The 21,713-nt window shown below is 38.5% G+C and overlaps 1 protein-coding gene across 4 annotated transcripts in view; it reads right to left on the reverse strand.

The window, feature by feature from the left end:
• Positions 1-524: 524 nt before the first annotated feature.
• The window catches only part of GRAMD1C (GRAM domain containing 1C), an 85,953-nt gene continuing 64,764 nt past the window's right edge, over positions 525-21,713 (reverse strand). For all 4 annotated transcript variants that reach the window (XM_079763280.1, XM_079763281.1, XM_079763279.1 and 1 more), the window contains 9 exons: positions 21,048-21,185; positions 16,385-16,503; positions 14,180-14,322; positions 13,319-13,422; positions 11,786-11,962; positions 10,360-10,417; positions 8,083-8,193; positions 7,756-7,861; positions 525-2,138 (listed from right to left, as the gene is read on the reverse strand). In XM_079763280.1, the coding sequence (XP_079619406.1) occupies positions 2,058-2,138; positions 7,756-7,861; positions 8,083-8,193; positions 10,360-10,417; positions 11,786-11,962; positions 13,319-13,422; positions 14,180-14,322; positions 16,385-16,503; positions 21,048-21,185 (1,037 nt within the window). In that variant the 3' untranslated portion in view covers positions 525-2,057. The remainder of the gene's footprint in view (positions 2,139-7,755; positions 7,862-8,082; positions 8,194-10,359; positions 10,418-11,785; positions 11,963-13,318; positions 13,423-14,179; positions 14,323-16,384; positions 16,504-21,047; positions 21,186-21,713) is intronic.

The following is a 21,713-nucleotide window of genomic DNA, read 5'->3' on the forward strand; positions in this document are numbered from 1 at the left end:
CGGCGCGTGGGCGGGGCGGCCCCCTGAGCCCCGGCCCGGGGAGGGCCCAGACGGAAACGTGGGGAACCCGAGAACCCCGAGGATTTCCCAAGTACGTGAAACCCGTGGGTCCGCCGGCGCTTGTTCCGACGCCCGCAACAGGCGTTGGGGGGCTCCCCGCCGCCTCGGGGGACCCGGCACCGCTCCACGTTGGCCAGCCTTCCCCGAAAGGCCCGACCTGCCGGACCTGGTCCTTACCCGCTTGTTCTTTCTGTCTTCTAGTGCGCAGTCTGCGTTAGACCGCAGGCCTCCCTAGTGTTTTTGTTCCAACAGTATGCATGTTTGAAATGAAATTGATGTAAGGAGTCCTCTTTGGTTTTTACACAACATTTTTTAAAGAGTGTAGGCCCATGCACGTGTTTTCACAACAGCAGACTATACTTTTTGAGTTTTGTTTTGTGTGGGGGTTTTTTTCAAACAGAAAAGGAAGAAAAATGACAACTCAGATTCTGGGTTTTATTGATATTCAATTTATATAACACTCAAATACAATTGATTGAATTTTGCATACATACGTGCTTAGTCGTAATTTATAAAGCAACTTCGGTCATTTTCTTTGAGGTATGTATTGAAGTACAAGTTTTACAGAAACATCTCAAAAATATTCAGCTTGTCACTGATTATTTTTGTGAATTTAAGAGAACAAGGTTTCAAGTTTATAATCCAGTCACTCTTGCTCACAGCCAGACCCTTCATAAATCCTTATTTAAAAAACAAACAAACAAACCCAGGTAGGTACACTGGTTCCCTAAAGTAGCTGAGTTGGGATTCACTCAAGGAAACCCATTTTCCCTCTAATGGAGTCAATACTTTGATTCTCTACAGGCATCTCAAAGACGACTTTAGCAATCCCATGTGGCTGTGGTGACTCTGGGAGGAAAAAAGAAATTTAAAGGCAATAGTTGTTGAAACAGTACAAATATATACACATTATTCTGCACTATCTTGCTCTTGTTCTGGAGACATCATTTGTATTGAGACATATATGCCTAAAACCTTTTTATGAAAGAGCCAAAGCTTGTGTCTGACTTACAACTTCAGTCAGTATACTTGTATTGGGAGATAATGAACCCAGAGTTTTATTAAAGAGCTAAAGTTTGTGTCTTACAGCTGACTAAAAACAAGCCACTCACATGAAGGAATAAATGAAGCTATCCATGGCTACTGAAAACGAATCCACAAATTAGACTGCTAAGCTGAAGCCAAGCTTAGTTCAAGTATTTATTTGATTACTAAATGCCCAGATTTTAACCTAATCTGGTTTTTAAAACTCAGAGCATGATTCTTCATTTTGAGTGTTGGAATCCTACATATTTCCTTTTCTGAAATTGACTCTTCGATTCATTTGATGTATGAAGAGGCAAGATAATCTCACCTCTGATAGCTACTTGAAGAAGAAAACTTTCTTTCATGAAGATACAGTATGACTGAAGAACTTTTCAGATAATTATCATCAATGTGCAGAATCAAAAAGTCTATTGAATTTGTGTGCTAAATAAATGAAGACATTGTAATATTTACAGTATGCAAATCTAGAAATGTATATGCCTGAAAACTGATCCTTCAAAATTCGTAAAGGCTTAGAGGTTTCTTCTTATATTGATTGTCTTATATAGCCTATTGAATGTATATCAACTGTGAAAGCAGCCAATTGGACACATACTGATTCTGTGCTAACAGATAAAGCATCAAACTTCAAACCTCCCTGTAGAAATGAGGCCAAAGTGTCCCATTTTCTTTTTGCATCACAGAAATTCAATTCCACAATGTAGTTCATGCTTCACTGGAGAAATTCACAGCTTAGAATAATGTATAAGAAGCGAACAGATAGAGTCTTAAGGCCATCAAAGACTAATTATGAAATAAATGTTATTTAAAAGAATGTTCATATTAGAAGTACCAATAATGAAAAAATATGGAAATGTTCGTATGACAATGAAAATCCTTCATCCTCTGGTTTTCTCCTAGATGTTTTCTTTTACTTCCAAGTGTCTGTCCAATTTCAGTCCTTAAGATCACTAGCTCTCCACAGCCATGCCGGTCTTGTTTTTATTTAGTAGATCAAAGGTTCTCTGAAGCATAATGAGTGAGCTCTTCAACTGCAAACAAAATAATTTTCAAAATAAATTGTTTACATTTTTCTGGTCATTTTTTATGCCAAGGTTCACATTTGCATTAGACATAATTTTGTTTATACTGATGTCCAAGTAAAAGACTGAATATGAAACACCTGACTCCTTAGGGTATCTATGTCAGTATGATTGCTACAGAGTTCTTCCCATCTGCTCTAGGATCACACTTCTCCTACATACCGTGTATTCTATCTCCCATTAGGTCTACAATCAAATTATCCAAAGGGACAGGCTGGCTTGTTTCCTTAAAAGGGTTCTGAAATTGCAGTGGTCTCACTATCTCCTAAGCAACTCAGGTTTCACTTCCAGGCCTGTGCTTGCAATTATCCTCATCCATCCAAAACGGACCCATCCCCACTGTCCATGTCGTTTTCCCTAATCATCCTGCCTCTAAACTCCCAATGCATTACTACTTACTTTGACATTTAATTTTGTACTTTTTTTTATAGTCTTTAACAATACACACAGACCTTTGATTTCTCTAATAAAATTGTAGTCAACTTGAAAGAATTAAGTCTTATTTTTCTTTATATTCATTCATTCAAATATTTACTGTTTATCTATTACATGTACTGTGCTAAGCACCAGGTATCAATGGTGAACCAAAGAGCCACTCTCGCCACTGTCTCTGCCTTCATGGAGCTTATAGATTAGTAAGCAACATAGAACTAAAACACATAATCACACACACAAAATATACTTACACATTGTATTAAGTTTTTTACTTAAGCAACTAGGGGATGGTACTATAATTTTCTAAAATTAGGTCAATTGGAGGAGAAGTGGGTTTGGCTCAGGATGAAAACAGAATTCTGTTTTGGACATGATCAGTTTGGGATGCCTGTTATCATCCAGGTGAAGATGCCAAGTCAGCAAGTGACTGTCTGAGCCTGGAGCTCAGAGGAGAGATCAGGTAAGAGATGGATTTGGGAGTCACTGGCACATGTGGTATTCCAAGCCAGGGGAGTGGATGTGATCCCCTAAAGGGGAAGCAGAGGAGAAGGGAAGAGAATCTAACACAGCGTGGAGCACTAGGCCAGAAAGAGGTCAGGTACAGGAGAAAGTTTTACAGCAAAAAGGAGTTTCCCGTTATGCTAAATGAAAGAAGCCAGTCACGAAAGATTCCATTTATAGGTTCTTTTTGGGGTGATGCAAATTCTCTGGAATTAGTGGTGATGGTTGCATAACCTTGTGAATATATTAAAAAGCCTTTGAAAGGGTGAATTTTATAACATGAATTATTTCACAATAAAGCTGGAGGTTTTTAGATACATTTCAAGAAAAGAGTGGTCAGCTCTCAAAATGTTGACACTGTAAATGGAAACTAAAAGAAAGGTACATTTATGCTAAAAGCTAGAGGTCACTAGGGATCTCAGCTCAAGCAATATCGGTGGAAGGTAGGGGAGAGGAAAACAAGGCAGGAGTGAGCTGAAGAACAAGGAAGTGGGTTAAATACATGCATCCAGTTTTGCTCGCTTCTGAAACCCCACTAGAAAGAATATGTTTTCTTTTTAATTATTATTGATTTTGGAGAGAGGAAGGGAGTGATAGACAAGACAGAGATTGATGTGAGAAACTTCAAGTGGTTGCTCCCGTATGCGCCCCAACTGGGGATTGAACTTGCAGTCTTTTAGTGTACCAGACGATGCTCCAACCAACTGAGCTACAAGGGCCAGGGCAGGATTTGTTGTTGCTTTTAAAAGACATAAACCAAGGGTTGGGAGAACAGAAAGAGTGAAAACAGCAACACTACTTGGGAACCTGGAAAGCAGGTGGATGACTTCACAGGCCTCAAAAGGCTGAATCCTAAGCTAACACTAGAGAAAGCTGAGACCAACCAAATTTACCCTGAAGAATCCTCAAAAGCCTCAGGAATTGATGTCCAGGAATCTCTCTGGAAGTGGGAATTAAGAGGAAGGGGCTAAAATAAGGATTGGATGAACCTTTGGGCGTCTGACCTCTCTTACTACCAGGGCAAAAGTCTAAAATTTTATTTTCTGGACAGGATAAAACAGAGGTTCTCTGGCTGTCTGGCTCAGGGCAGGGGACACCAAGACATCGTTAAAGACAGTGTTACCATACCAAAAGCAGGGGGATTATAGGGAAAAAGTGTATACTGAATATTGAAACCATCTCTGCCTTGACCTCCCCATTCCTCTCTCACTCCGTTCCTAAAATGCTGGCAGCCAGCCCTCAAATCCTTCAGATAGGAGACTAGAAGAGTATTCTCTGTGGAAACTGACCAATCCAAGAGGAAAAACCTAAAAATACTGAGATCAGGATTTCTCAACCAGCCAAATGTACAGAAAAGTTCAGGGTAGACCAATATGACGCACATGTTGAAAGCTTCTGATCCACACAAGCAGACAACCAAGGACTATCGACATCTAAAGAAATTCTCTAACACTAAGGATGGAAACCAAAACAGAAGGGAACGGATTATGATGGAAAGTGAGTATGCAAGAAGAATAAAAAATTGTTTATTAGTAATATGGTCAGAGAGTTAAAGATATAGCTATTTTAAAAAGATCACAATGCCATAAAAAATTTCAGAGGAACAATAGCTCTTTGAAATTAAAAACTTGTTAGCAAAAATTGAAAAACTCAATAGAAGAATTTGAAGATTGAGTAAATCATGGAGGAAGCAGTATTTTTAAAAAGCAGAGATGGAAGCTGGAAGAAAAAAGGTTACAAAAATTAGACAACCTGTCCAATTAATTGAAAGTCAGCATCTGAGTTTTAGGAGCTGTAGAAAGTGGAATGAAGAAAATCATCAACTATCTAACTTAATACTTCCCAGAACTAAAGGGCAGGATTTTCCACATTAAAGGATTAGGAATGATAACATCCTCCAGAATTCTCAATAGTAACACTGGAAGCCAAAAGACAGTGGAGCAATGACTGAAACCTTCTGAGAAAACATCATTTCCAAGTTAGAATTCTACCCCCGCCAAACTATAGTCAAAGGACAGAATAAAAAATTTTTCAGACAGGTGAAATCTTAAAATATTTACCTCCATACTCTTTCTTAGGCGGCTTCTAAAGGATATGCTTCATTAAAAAGAGGACATAAATCAAGAGAGCAGAAAACATGGGCTACAGGAAATAGAGATGGGCAACAGGAATCCCCTGGATGATAGCTGTGCACCCACACAGAGGGCCACCGGGCCTGACTGGAGCCAGTCAGAGGCTCCATTGATGGAATGCCTGAGGCGAAGGAAGATTATAACAGATTTATACTACAGGGGATGAAATATTCGTAAATAATATTGATAAACTAATCAACCATAATGAAATTCAGGGATAAGAAAAAGCACAGAAAATAAAAAGTAATCATGGTTTATTCTATGATGTAGCTCAGAATAGCAAAATTGGTCAAAACAAAGCAAACAGTAAATAAATATTGATTTAACCAAAATTATAACTTCATTTGGGATAATGGGGTAATTAGAAATGGGGGCAAGATGAAGTGAAAGGAAAGAAGACAAAATCCCTGTTTTCTTTTTGACTTTCCTAATAGGAATGTCTAAAACTGAGAAATCAAAACTTATCAATACATGTGGTTTATAAATTTGGAGGTACACACCAACACTATAAACTAAAAGTTAAAGACTGTTGTCTTTAGGAAAGAAATAGGGATGAGGGTGCTGGGATTGCTATTTTCTCAACAAACCTTGTAGAACAAGTTAACTCTTTAAAATATGTGAACTGGTTATTTGGGAGAAAATAAACACTTTAAAAAGTGAATGAGTTGTGAAGGATGAAGTAGTGACAGACAGAGCAGACAACTCTAAGAGTTCAGCTGTGAAAGGGAGTAGAGAGATGATGAGTAGATAGGGAAGGATATGCATGGTGTAGGTTTTTTCATGTAGGAGATAACAGAGCACAGTCATGTGCTGATGGCAAAAACACAACTGGGTGAGGGAGACTGAAAATGGGGAAGCTAGAAGGGAGATGCATGGAGTCTCCTGCTAAGGTGCTGGGACTTGCCTCCCATAGGCTGAGGAATGAATAGAATAGGAGGGGAGAAGATAGGGGTGCAGCTATAGGAGGGTCTTTAGACTGGGTTACAGAAGGAGAGGGAAAGTTTCTTTTTCCCTTAACGCATAGTCATCAGTTGAGAGTGAGGGGGGTATGGGAGGAGATGAGGAGGAGAAAAGTGAGAATATGATCTACTCCCTGCTGAGAGTGGGAGGAGAAAGTTGCTAAGGAGCTATAGATGCCCTAACTGGTTTGGCTCAGTGGATAGAGTGTCAGCCTGCGGACTCAAGGGTTCCAGGTTCGATTCCGGTCAAGGGCATGTACCTTGGTTGCAGGCACATCCCCAGTGGGGAGGGTGCAGGATGCAGCTGATCAATGTTTCTCTCTCATTGATGTTTCTAACTCTCTATCCCTATCCCTTCCTCTCTGTAAAAAATCAATAAAATATATATTTTTTTAAAAAGATACTGTGCATCTGAAGAGTACTTCATTGATGTTGTAACCTTCAGTGCCCTGAGTGATATCCTAAGAAATGCTCAATAGTTGAATCTCCTAAAAAACAAACTTACACATAGAAGAAAAAGATGAAAGGTAATAAATGTTAAAAGTAATTATGTCTGAATGTTAGAACTTACGTTTTCTTCTATTCTCTATTTTTCAATTTTGAAAAGTAAGCATATACGTGTATTATAATGGAAATATTCATCTTTATTTTTCAAAGGGAATCCTAAATTTTGGCTCATGGAACTAAGTGGCATATATTAATAATACTGTGTTCAAGAGATAATGTTTATAGCAAAACATTGAAATATAGTAAATATTCATTCTTCAGTGGAAAACTGGTAAAAATAGGGCACATTTATATAGTTGAATTCTATGCAGCTGTTAAAAGTAGAGAAAGTGCTTTATATACTGATAAGGAAGTATCTCCAAGATATATGGTCAATAGCTAAAAACAAAATAATGACAGTGTATACAGTATCTATTAACCAAGAGTTAATATTAAGCATAAAATTTCATATAGAAGGATTAATAAAAAGAATCAGGTCGGTGTATATATGATGATATGGAAACATCTTCAAAATATATTACCAATTAAAAAAAGAAAAAATGCAATGGTGTGTGTAGTATGCTCCCATTTTGTAAAAAAACAAAACAAAACAAAACAAGTGGCTATCTATATATATAAAATCCTAAGCGACCGTTACGACCGAATGACCAGAACGACCGGAATGATGTGCACTGACCCAGACCTTGCTGCTGGGGCCCTGAGAGCTCTGAATCTGGTTCACCCACACCCTGGACCCTGGAGGGAGGAGGGAGCCTGATTCCTCGCTGAATAGGCCTTGCCTTAGCTTGCTGCCGGGGCCAACCTCTGTGGTCCCTCCCCACAGCCAGCCGGCCCCCCAATCGGCCCCGATCACTGGCCAGGCCGAGGGACTCCACCCGTGCACGAATTCATGCACCGGGCCTCTGTAGACGTAATATGCAAAATCCAGAAACTGGCAGGGGTAGTACCTGTAGGAGGAAGTTTCTTCAAATAATGACATAGGAAATATCCTCTTACAGCCAGAGACGTACAAGTGGGCACAGAGCTGCCTACCTCTTCCAGCATCACGATGGAGTCTCGGAGCACTCCTTTCAAACGATGGGCCTGATCGTAATGCTTTTGATTGTTTTCTGCTCTTGACACCATGTCAGAGGCTAAACTGAAAGAAAAATACCATTTAAAAATCAGGGGAATAGCTGCTAATCTTTTATTTCTAGAAATCACTAGTGCTCCATAAATTTACAAACAAAATAGGAAATTAAGGAACAAAAACAGCGTGACTACAGAAGAGTTAGCAGGCCCAAATCTCTAAAACAGGAAATGTGTTTTACATTAAGGAATTATTGAAATAATAACAGGTTGGAGGGAGGAAAAACTTACTTTAAAGATTTCTCTTCTTGGAGGTGGAGACGGTAAACAGCCTGAGCAGCATATTCTATCCTTGACAGCTTCATAAACAGTGTCACATTCAACAAAACCAGGAACAGCAAGCTGGAGAGCAAAGCATGCCTGGTCAGTCCCCTCTTACCCAGACCTAGAGCACTGCTAATGCAGAGTAAACATGCCAAGCCTTCAAAGATGTATATTACCCAACCAATTACCAATTATTGTTGGTATTTAAATCATCTATCCCTATTATATAACATCATTACTTTTAAGTATTAAAGGGACACTGAGAAAAAAGTTAGAAAGTAACTGGAATGACAATAGTCCCTGACCTCTCCTCTCTGTGTTGAGGTGTGACCCCCCAGCTTAGACCTCTACCAGGCAAGCTTTCAATATCGGTTTTTGGGTGCTTTTTGGCTTAAGCAGTTATAAGGCCATAATGTTATACTTCAAACAGAAAGTGAAGATCAATATGTACTAATCTTAGGTAGATCATGATGTACCTGTTATTCCCAGTGGAAACCAAAATAAATTTTTAAAAATAAACATTCAGCAAAAATTTCCACAAGTTCAACTTGGACAAAGAAAGTATCAAATCCGAAATATATATTAATTGTATCAGATATAAAATGTTACATGCTACATGAACTTACTCTGTTGGTTCTCACAGCAACCTTTCAAGTAAATGGATATATTTCTTATTATACATATATGCAAATATATAGGTGGCATATATCATTTTTTTCTGTTAAAATATTGATTTGCCCTTAAAAATATACAATATTCCCCTTTATACATCCAGAAGAGGATATTTTTAAAAATGAAAACTAATGTAGTAGCAAGAAAATCAAATTATGAAATTATTATGGCACTGAAATAATACATACATGAACACGTCAACATTTTGAGTATAAGCTTTCTGCAAAGTAATAATGTAAAAGACCACTGATAATATTTACTATTCAAAATTGTCATGGCAAACTGAACCAGAATATGAAAACCTTTTTATAAAACTCAAAGGCACAACAATTATTTCCTATGTTCTGAAATCTGTAATTAGAAAAAACAGCTGATATAAGAACTTCATTCCAAAAAAATTCCAGAGTATATCACCCCGTCAGAACCAATTAAATGGAATCTAAGGACTACCTCAAGATTCACATATGGCCATGTAGATGACAGTACTCTAAACATGACTGGTTAAATGGCCTCCTATAGATCACTCTGAGATTCACACTAATTGCCCACTATTTCTCTTCATGTGACCCTCAGACCACTTTCATCAGAATAACCTGCAGTATTTTAAAATACTGATTCCTGATCCCTACTCAAGACCTACACACAATCTCTGAAACTGAGGCTGAGAAATCTACATTTTAGCAAGTGATTCTTATTCACAGTAAAGGGCAAGGACTACTGGTCTAATAAAAAAGAGGGTGCATGCAGGCCAGGCTGAGGGGACCCGTGCACAAATTTCTTGCACCAAGCCTCTAGTTTATTTATATATGCATTACTCTGCATATATAAATAAACTAGAGGCTTGGTGCAAGAAATTTGTGCACGGGTCCCCTCAGCCTGGCCTGCATGCACCCTCTTGCAATCCAGGACCCCTCGGGGGATGTGCAACTTCCTGTTTAGGCCTGATCCCCATGGCAGTCGGACATCCCCTGAGGGATGTAGCAGTGCGCCAAGCAGCAGGTGGCCAGGGAGGAGCCCGAACTGGGGCTGGGCGCCGTGCTGCTCATGCTCATCCCAGCCTGCTGTGCCTACTGCCGCCACTCCCCACTCGCCAGCTGTGAGCCTGGCTTCTGGCCGAGTGGCGCTTCCCCTGTGGGAGCACACTTACCACCAGGGGGCAGCTCCTGCATTGAGCATCTGCCCCCTGGTGGTCAGTGCGCATCATAGCGACTGGTCGACCGGTCGTTCCGGTCATTCCGTCGTAATGGTCACTTAGGCTTTTATATAGAGAGATATTCCGTTTAAATTTATGGAACATCTCATAAAAACTTATGATACAAGAAATAAATTAGTTTAAAAAATAAAAACATTTACTGAATGTGTATTTAGTAATCCCTCAAATTTAATAATTCTTCTGAAAATCATACATCAACAACTATGAGACAGAAGACTATAAAATTACTGTATCTGTAGGCCCAAACTGGTCAAATAGTGGCAAGTTCTACCCAATAATATACAAATGCATCAATCCTTTTGTAAACAGTTAACAAAGTGAAGTCATAAGCTAAATAAGCATTCAAAATAAATACTTACAAAATACTCATCACCACAATAAGGACGGTGTGATAGCTTTCCGTTTCTTTTTTCTTTCCTACAGATCACACACAAAGAAGGCTGTCTTAAAATCAGGATTGTGATTACAACCAATAAAATTTTAATTTCATTTGAAAAGAACTAGAAAAGAGATTTTTAAAAATTATTTGTAAAGACAAAGTGACTTAGGGTGAATTCCCTGCACCGTTTTATGGTTTCTGATATCCTGAGTAATAGGAAACACATCTACAAAAAGAAAACTTACATGAGTCCTCCAAATTTGGCCTATACTACAAATTAATTTGCTCTAAAATTAAATATGCAATTCAACACATCATGTATGATCTCTAGCTGAGTTCTATCTCGGCAAACAATATTTGAGCTAGGTGTATAATACTTGCCTCCTTTAAAAAAATTTAAGTCATCTTTGCCTGTTCTCTATTGCCCATACTTTGAAATTCCAAAATTGGACCATTGGCTTGGACAGAGTCACACTAAGAAATAAGAAGGCCAGGGGAGGGGTAAGCGGGAGTGGGTGGATGTGGGCAAAGGGGAGGAAAGGGGGACACCTGCAATGTCAACATTAAACATTTTTTATTTTTAAAAAGTGGGAGGGAAATAGCCTTACAAGAGCATTTTATAATGTAGAAGGACGAGAAGGTATTGCAGCTTTAGAGTTCCAAGAGGGAGGGAATAACGTTAGTACAGGCAGGATGTCTTCAACACTGAGAGCAGCAAGGATAATAAAGTCAAATTCCACCCCAGCCCATTTTGCTCAGTGGATAGAGTGTCGGCCTGCGGACCCTTCGGTCCGGGGTTCGATCTCAGTCAAGAGTACATACCTTGGTTGCAGGCTCCTCTCCAGCTTGGAGCCTGGTCAGGGTGTGTGCAGGAGGCAACCAATCGATGTGTTACTCTCACATCGATGTTTCTCTCTGTCTTTCCCTTTCTCTTCCACTCTCTAAAAATCAATGGACAATCCAGGTGAGGATTTAACTTCTTTAAAAAAAAAAAAGAAGTCAAGTTCCATCTTTGCAATTTTGCTGCACTGGCCCTGACAGTATATAAGGATTAAAAACTTGTAATCACTATAGTACATTCAAGGGTAGAACTCAAATGTCTGTAAGTGCTGAGCAGGAAATTTATGAGCGAAGTATCCAGCAGCTGGGACAAATGGTGAGGACTGGGGACTGGGGACATGGTCTAACGCAGCAACTACTATTAAGTTCCAACTAACTGTTGCTATGAAAGGATTTGGTCCAGGGGTGTCAGGTCTGAGTTTTTATACAAAATGTCCATTTTTTAAAATGCCATGTGATCCAATAAGATACTCCTATTGGCCATACGCCTGCTATTTTGCAACTGCTCCAGAGACATCTTCTGCGTCATATAAGTAAACTAAAGCCTTCCCCCAGATAATAGCTACCTGCAGCATCCCCTTTGTCGTCCAAACCCCCATCTCCAGAAGAACGCTGAGAAGAAAGTTTAGGAACCGTGTCTGCTGTTCGGTTGAATGTTCGCCTTCTCCTTCGTAGGCCACTAAGTTTTCCAGGGTCTTCAATGGATTGACTCAACATAGATTCTTCAGTTAACAAATCTGATTCTAAGAAGGAAAAAAATCTTTAGGCATTGGAGTAAGCTTCTCAACTGTAAGGTACAGTGGATATGGTGCTTGTTTTGTGTTCTGTTTGTTTTTTAAGCCTTAGAAACTTTCTTTAACAATTGCTTGGCTTCTTACGGCCTACATTCAAACCTTACTCTTAATGAAAAGTTTTAGAGAGTACAGTGATCCCATAATAAGTCTTCATTATTCTAGGAAGAATGAACTATATTAATAAATGATGGGATCATCAGAGCAAATTTGCCATGTGCTATATTAAATATTAATGTAACGATTTCAGTTATAGAAACAACAGGCTACCCACTAATATTGGATCATTAGAAAGATTTCCAAGATAGATTATGGTACCTGATGGTCAATTTCAAAGGAAGGAGTAGCAAATAATAGTTCTAATTTACAATAAGGGTTTGCAAAAAAGGAAGCCCTAATAAAGCAAATCTGCAAACAACATAAAAACTCATTTTTGTCAATTGTTTCAACCTTTACCTTTACAAGATTTTTTCATTAGAAGCTCATTATCCAGTGGCCAAACTAATTTTTGATTTTCATTTTCTTTGCTCCTGATTAGGTGTTTAATAATGAAATAACCAGAGAGAGAAAAGCAAGGAAATAAAATAACCAATAATCTAGAGGATGAAAGACAAATTACCTGAGTTGACTGACCACCAGCTTTGCTTTAACTAAAATTAATTATGCTCATGTAGCTATATTTTTTTCTTGTGTTTTAAGGAATTTTAAGGAATATCCGAACAGAATTACTGTATTACTTCCCCCAGTCTAGTACCCACCTCCACAAAATTCACGCATGTACATTATACCATTGTGTAGTACGCCTGCACAAACCCAGGAAAGCTGCGTTGGTAAGGCAGATGTGGGTTGAGGACTGTCCTACATTAACAAGCACAGGTGCACATGTATGATCCAGTATGTAGGCCCTCACTGCAGTCAGCTTCCCTGGCTCCCTGCAGAGTCAGGCAAGTGTGACATCTCCTAACTGTGATCTTGGGCTAATCATTTAACCTCTCCTCTGTGTTTCAATACTTCTTGTTTAGTAAAATGGAAAAAAATAATAATACCTACCTCATAGGTTGTAATGAGTTGATATTTATAAAGCACATAGAGCAATATCTGGCTTACAGTAAGAATTATATAAGTGTTTGTTAGACCAATGAGAATTAAAAGTGTGAAATTCCAAGTAGGGTAGTCATAACCACACTTCAGTGGGAGTCATTCCAACATCATCTACCAGTTTCTGCTCTGAATCCAAATTAATAATTAGTCCATTTTGTTAATAAATGCTATCTTTACAAAAATAGATAAATTAAGAAATTTACAAACCAAGCTGTTTGAAATAGTCTTCCAATGAACTCCAGGAATTCTTCTCAATTACGGATTTGATAATGGCCCATGGCTGTTTTCTGTATTTCAAGTCTGTGGAAACTCTAACAGGATAAGAATAATATTTATTTAAAGGACAGAATTCAGTTATATTAACATTGCAATTAAATATAAGATTGTATTCAGTGGGGAACTGAAAGGATTTAGAGTCATTTATATTATAAAAGAAAATATGTTCACTGATAATGACTTCTCTCAAAAATTACTATGTAGGATTAACAACGTCATCAAATTTTCCTTCTAAGTACTTGACATTTTATTTCTTTCCTTTCTCTCGTCCTGAAGTTCCTTTACTTAAATAGCAGAAAAGGCTCAAAATAAAGTCTAAATTTTCTAAACACCTTGTATAAAAAATCTTCAGTGCTCATAAATTAGTTGAAAATAACTACATTGGCTAAGACTAGGCCAAGCATCTGATGGCCCATCACTAACTTTAAAGCACCGACATTTCTTCTTTCCCATTGGGCCATGTGCTCCTTAAGAACTCCCAGGGCCCTGGCCATTAAACAGGGTCCCGTGCTTAGTTCTGGCCACTGAATTGTGAGCACAGTTCTTTCTGTAGCAGCTGAAATGACACATACTCTTGGATTGTGTAGCTCCAGGATGTCTAACCCTTCATGGGCTTGGACGTGGAGGGAGGAGCCCCATCTCTCTGCTGACCAATGGTGGATGTGTAATTTGAATGAAAAATAAAGCTTTGTTGTGTAAAGCTACCACTAAGATCTTAGGACTACTATTATGTTACCAGAGCATAATCTAACCTATCTCTCCTGACTGAAACATTCATCTGCAGTAGCTCACCTCAACCGGCATTTCTGCTCTGAAGATGGGAAGATGTGGTATCTGTTCACGGTATAGAAGTAGTCATGGTAGGGGACATCATGCGTCACCACTTCTGAATCTACCAAATAAAATTGTGTTTCCCGACTTTCTTTATACAGTGTCTGCCAAAATACGATAAAAAATTTTTTTTGCATGTGCATGTTTAATATATCAGATTCCTTGTCCATTCCGAACATATATATTAGAATTCTTTTTCAGAAATTACAAAAGACATGCCAAGCCTATGTACAAAGCCAGAAGAGCCTTCACGTTGGCGGTGCTGTCTATGAATTGAGAAGAAGGGACCTGCCGAAATGGTATGTCCTGCCTCTCTGCCATTTCATAGTGTAATTATTTTTCTCCCTTTTAGACATGAGGAGGAGAAAGCAACCATATAATCTCTTATGTATATTATTAGTTTATAAAGAATTTTAAATGTTCCTGTTAGGGAACAATTCAAAAATCGCTTGAACAGCCGAAACCGGTTTGGCTCAGTGGATAGAGCGTCAGCCTGCGGACTCAAGGGTCCCAGGTTCAATTCCGGTCAAGGGCATGTACCTTGGTTGCGGGCACATCCCCAGTAGGGGGTGTGCAAGAGGCAGCTGATCGATGTTTCTCTCTCATCGATGTTTCTAACTCTCTATCCCTCTCTCTTCCTCTCTGTAAAAAATCAATAAAATATATATTAAAAAAAAATCGCTTGAACAAATTAAGGACCCCACCCCCAAATTCATCAAAGTATCATAAAACCACCCTTCATCAAAAAAGCAGGCCACCAATCAAAAAACTGCTTTTCCTAAACAGGTTGAAGTGGTTGCTGGCCAAACATTTCTTACTGTAATCATACCTTTTATACCTATTCTCTAAGGTTATCAAAGAATCTCATACCAAAATACCAAACTTTTCTTAATTGTCTGAGATTCTTTTGAAAAAAAAATTAAGATGTTTTTAACACTGATGGACAAAACTACAATAGCATAATTAGTTCAGATGTTAACAGATATTTTCAAACTATTTGCACAACAGATGCACTATACTTCAACCCAAATTGGCCAAACACAAGCTCTGCGATAAAACAGTGCCATGCCGGCACAGAGCGGGGTATTAAATATCTTATCATCTCTTCCCCATATGTCACAGCAGCCGTTGAGTTATTGGACCCTAACCCTTGGCATGATTCTGCAAATCAAATTCCAATAGCGTTCTTTTTATTTTATTATTATTACTTTAATCCTCACCTGAGGACATGCTGAGAGAGAGAGAGAGAGAGAGAGAGAGAGAGAGAGAGATATCAGTTGCCTCCTATGTGTACCCCATGGGAATGGAACCAGTGCACAGGACAACACTCAACCAACTGAGCCACCCCAGCCCTGCCAATAGAGTTCTTTTTAAAACCCACTTATTCTTTAAAAGGTTCAAACATACACAAGAGTAGAAATGAAGCATAATGAACCCTCACAAGCTCATCAACCAGCTTCAACATTAACTCTACCTAGTCCTGTTTCATCTATACCCCAGTCCCACAATCCCTCTCACACATACCCACCATCTTCTGCCTACTTTTAAAGGATATCCCAGACATCAATAGAATTTCATCCATCCTATCTAATAAAAGGGTAATATGCAAATTGTTCCCTTGACCAGGAGTTCAACCAGAGTTCGACCAGGGGGTGGGGCTGGCCTGCCAGGGCCCCTCCCTCCAGCAGCCCTGCCAGCGATCGGCACCCCCACCCCGATCGGGGGGCGGGGTCAACCTTGCGAGTCCCCTTCTCCTGGCTGGCCCGGCCGGGCCCTGATCAGGGCGGGCTGGCCAAACCCCACCCGGGCATGAATTCGTGCACCGGACCTCTAGTAAACACATAAATATGTATATCTCTTTATAAATTTTTCAGTATGTCTCTTTAAAAGATAAATATTCTTTTCTTTAAAATATAACTATAATACCATTACAGACAAAAAAGTTAACAATTTCTTAAATCTCATGAGTACCTTTTTTTACAGTTGGTTTGTTTGAATTAGGATTAGGTTGAAATGTCTCTTAAGTCTCTTTTAACTGATAACAGTTTCTGCTCCCTTTTCTTCTTGCCATTTATTTGTTGACGTTGTTTTATGAACAGTGACCGGGAAAGGCATTTTCTCTCTCCCCACACGTGATTCCTCTGGAATGCTGACGAGGGGCCATACCTGCTTTTCCGTGGCAGCGGTGCACTTCCCAGTGAGCGGATTGTTCAGAATTATGGTGTAGGTCATGGTTCTCAGCTGATTGCCTCCAGGTTCCACATGCCAAGGGGTAGATACTACATCTGATCACAGCAAGCATAAGATGAGTTAGTTCTAGAAATCTGAGGGGTATGACTTGAAATATGTGAAAGAGGTAGTTTTTGAATTATTTAAATTTTATTTTTGACCAGTCCAAAACACTCTTCTTATATGTGACACATAAGATCTATTTACTTCTATCAGGGGTGGGGAACCTTTTTTCTGCCAAGGGCCATTTGATATTTATAACATCATTCAGAGGCCAAACAAAATTGTCAACTTAAAAATCAGCCTGCTATGTTTGGTCAAACATTTAATTAACTCACCCCTAATGCCGTGGCAGGGCCAGACCATATGATTTCACGGGCCTTATATGGCCCACGGGCCAGAGGTTCCTCTGTAAGTGTTGTCTCTTAATACGTTTTTTACTTTTCTTTCTAAGATAAAAGTAAAAGTTGGTTCATGTGTAGGCTTTGTTTTAAAGTCCCCAGTTACTGCCCTTGCCAGTATGGCTCAGTGATTAAGTGTCATCCCATGCACCGAGAAGTCGCTGATTCCATTCACGGTCAGGGCACATGCTCAGGTTTGTGGGCTCGATCCCCAGTAGGGGGTGTGTTTCTCTTTCTCATCAATGTTTCTCTCTCTCTCTCTCTCTCTCTCTCCCCCCCCTCCCTCCCTTTCTCTTTCTCTCTCTCAAATCAATAACAACATTTAAAAATAAATAACCCCCCCAGAATCTACAAAGAGAAGTGACAGCACCAGCCTTATCAAACAGAGACCAAAAGCACTCAGCCTTCCCATCATTTAAGACAAAGCCTGTGTCATTACTCAAGAATGGGGCCTGGATCCCAGCTTGTGAGAAATCATGTCAATGAGAGGTCATGTAATGTTAATGGCTTAGCTGCTGAAATCTTTAAATAAGGAGGGGGTGGTGGAATACAAATAACTATGTAGCCTATATAGCACACGCTACAGGATAATCTCTCTGTATTTATAGCAAGACCTTCGTCAAAACTCTCTTTTATTTGCTTAGCAACAACACAGTGAGTAAAAACACACTTTGAACAGAAATATATCTTTAGACTATAGCACTATATAGCAAAGGTCATCTTACAAGCCAAAGACTAGGAAAGTAGAGGTAACAGCATCATGAACTCTATTCAAAGATATGACTAAATCATCTAATGCTGTTAGCACAAATGGACTTGGGCAATTCATACGTCTGGCTGCTATTCATCAGCATCCTAAAATATAGGAGCCTTTAGTTAACCCCATTACCTATCATCAAAGGAATGAAGCCAGGCATTATGATCTACCCAATTTTACTCAATTTCTTTCATACAGCTAGGTCTAGGGATTTAATGAGGGACCCTGAAGCTGCCTTTTGAGTATATGGAAAATCTTACAACCAAATTAAAAAAGCAATATCACAAACCATGGAATGTATCACCCAGAATTTGCTACACAAATTATTTATTTACATGAAAGCTATAAAATTCTAAAATGCTATTCAAAGGTTACTTTGGTCATATGCCAGCCGGTTTCAGAAAAAATATACAAATAATCCATTGTGAATCAGCAATAGAATTGAAAGGTATTGTTGAATTCTGCTGTTAAAACTATTCAACAAAGCAGCCATCAACAAGGACAACAAAAAGTGTCTTCTACTTGTATTTCCACCAGTGTTACCAACAAACCTACTGAATCTCATGTGCCATGACATCATCTAACTAACAACATCTTGGAAAAGTCAAGTTCCCCAATACCTTAATAAAGCTCATCAAGGTATAAAAAAAATTGGGCATGAAATTTTAAGAAAAATGGCAACAGCATACAAAAAAAAAGGCAAGAGAGCCATTTTAATTTATTGAGTTGAAATAATGAAAATCAGGAATTTCAGAACAAATACTTTAAGAATCCTTTGATGTAATAAGATTTAAAATTGGTGAATCTTCACAACTATTAAGATGGCTATTATCACACAAAAAAAAGAAAATAACAGTTTGGTGAGGATGTAGAGAAACTGCAATCTTTATGGGAATGTAAAATGATGTCGCCACTATGGAAAACAGTCAAAAAATTAAACACAGAATTACCTTATGATTCAGAAATTCCACTTTTAGGTATATAGCCAAAAGAATTGAAAGCACGGGCTCAAACAGATATCTGTACATCAGTGTTCACAGCAGCATTATCCACAACGACCAGAAAGCGGAAACAGTCCTAGCCAGTGTGGTCACCAAGGGGTCACGGTTTGATTCCCAGTCAAGGGCACTTACTTGGGTTGTGGTTCGCTCCCCGCCTCTAGTCCAGGACGCATTCGGGAGGCAACTAGTCAATGCATCCTGGACTAGAGGTGGGGAGCGAACCACATCTCTCTCCTCTCTCACCTCTCTCTCTCTCTTTCTCTTTCTCTCTCTCTCTCTCTCTCTCTCTCTCTCTCTCTCTCTCTCCTCTCCCTCTCTTTCCCCCCTCTCTCCCTCCCTTGCATTCTCTCTGAAAAGCAATGGAAAAAATATCCTCAAGTGAGGATTAACACACACAAAAAAAGTGGAAACAGTTCAGAACTCCATCAGTATATGAATGGATAAACTAAATGTGGTATATACATACAATGGAATATTATTCAGCCTTTAAAAGGAATGAAATTAAGATACATGATAAAACATGGATAAACCTTAAATACATTATGGTAAGTGAAATAAGCCAGTTACAAAGGACAAATATAGTATGATTCCATCTATAGGCAGTACCTAGCATAGTCAAATTAAAAGGAAAAGTAGAATGGTGATCATCAGGAGTTGGGAGGAGGGGGTAATGGATAATTATTGTTTAATGGATACAGAGTTTCAGTTTGGGAAAATGAAAAAGTTCTGGAGCTGGGTGGTGGTGACGGCTGCACAACAATATGAATGTATTTAATACCACTAAATTGTATACTTTAAAACGGTATCTTACCTTCATACATTTATCACAATTAAAAAATTGGTGAATCTAGGTGATAGGTATGTGTATTTTATTCGACTATTCATGAAACTTTTCGGAAGATTTACATTTTTTTCAAAGTTAAAAAGTTGCATAAAAGGACAAAACTAAGCTTTGAAATAAAATAAGTAGTCATATAACTATAAACAAAGGCTTAAAAGAACACCGATTTAAAAGCTCCCTAATTAAAAAGATTATAATTAGATCCAGTTGTAGCCATTTTAGTGCTGATTAGATTAAATCTACAAATTGACTATGAAAATATTTTCATTATATTCATAATATTTTAAAACAAATATTTCTATTGATTTTGGAGAGGGGAAGGGAGAGAGAGAAACATCAATCGGTTGCCTCCCATATGCCCCCCAACCAGGGATCAAGCCCACAAGCTGGGCATGTGCCCTGACCGGGATTCAAACAGGCAGACCTCTTGGTGCACAGGACAGTGTTCCAACCAACTGAGCCACACCACAATTGAGCCAGGGCCACAATTCTTTTTAAAAGAAACCTTTGAAATCCATTATCAAGAAATATAACTGATAACCAGGTAACAAGTTCAGAAGACATCATAATGCTGTGCAATCATAAGCACATTCTCTCTTTTGGAGAAAACGTTCTGAGTAATTCTAGGTCTAAATAACAATGTGCCTATAACTGTTTAGATTTAGAACTAGCCAGAAGCCTTTGCTTCCCAAAGCCACTTACAACACCAGATAGCACATATATTCATCCACACTGAAGCCAGAAGTGATGCCGGACACTAAACACAGTTATGATTCAAAAAACAAACTTCTTTTAAGAGTAACATGCTAGCTCCTCATGGACCTTTTCAGCCATAAAACAGCAGTACAGTATCAACAGGCTTCATCTTAAAAAATTAAGAGAAATAATGTATCCAACTCTTCTGAAATGTCAAGTTCAACAGGCAAACATGAATAGCAAGAAAATACAAAATAGATTCAGAAGATATAATAAAAGACTTTTTTAAACTATGAAATTCTTTATATAATCACAAGACTCTAATAACAATTAGTTAGAAAGTGCTTTGCTACTCTACTATGAATAATAAACAGTTATTTTTTGTGCCTAGAACTGGTGGATATTTGGGCTTTTTTGAGTTTTGGGGCATTCTAAATAATGTTGCTATGAATAATAGTACATGTCATTCAGAGTACACATGTATCCATTTCTGAAGGATATATGCCTAGTAGTAGAATTGCTGAGTCAGAGAGAATATATAGGATCAGCTCTAGTAGATTCCGCTAAACCATATTGCAAAGTGATTGTACCAATTTACACTCTACTAGCATCCAGCTGTTCCACAACCACCCCTTTAAAATAGGTTCAACCCAACTGAATTGCTACATTAATAAATAAATAGAGCTTTATTTTTCAAAGGCTCTGAATGGATCTGACTAACTGGACAACTATTGTTTATATATGAATTTAACCGAAATACTTAAACACTAGTTTACATATCACCAAAGTAAAGTCAGACCTGTCTGATTTTCTCCCTGACAATGTAAATCAATTTATATAGGCTCAACCTTCTAGAGAGAATAAAATCTTCCTAAATTTTTCAGATAAGAACACAAAAACCAACCTATTATATTTCTAGAATTGGCAAATCTCTGCATAAATCGTGAACTGGTGAAGAGCAATTCAAACATTTTATCAGCACTGATGTGAAAAACACGGTCGATATAAAGTCTTCCATGAAGGTCTTTCTCAGGAATATTTTCTGTGGAGAGAAAAAAAACAGAACCATAAGAGAAGCAACCAAGGAAAGGTAATTTAAGGGTTTGGTTTTGTTTGCTTGTTTTTGATACAAAATAGTTTTTAAATGTGATTACAGTGATCAGCACATTCAGGGCACTATAAAAACTCTAAATTGGTGTGTATATATGTATGATATATAACTATACATAAGAGTATATAGTTAAACTATAATGATCAATATTTCATTTGTCAATACCCAAAAGATAGAGAAATATTTAACTTTGAATGATATCAAACTCCCATAATGTATCATTCAAAAGAATATTTCAAAGGGTTTCAAGAGCAAAACTAGATGCATGGCGCAGCATATACCACCGCACTTAGCAGGACGCATTTCTGAGTGCTCATGCAGTCAGCAAACATAAAGTATGAATGGCTCTAGTACCTGCTGCACTCACTCATTTACTAGCCTGAATACGTTCTCAAAGCTGACTCCCCAAGCCAGGTAACACTGTATACACACCCTATTCTTAATGCCACACATTAAGAA

This window comes from Cnephaeus nilssonii, assembly GCF_951640355.1.
Source record: "Cnephaeus nilssonii genome assembly, chromosome: 3".
Lineage (NCBI taxonomy): Eukaryota > Metazoa > Chordata > Mammalia > Chiroptera > Vespertilionidae > Cnephaeus > Cnephaeus nilssonii.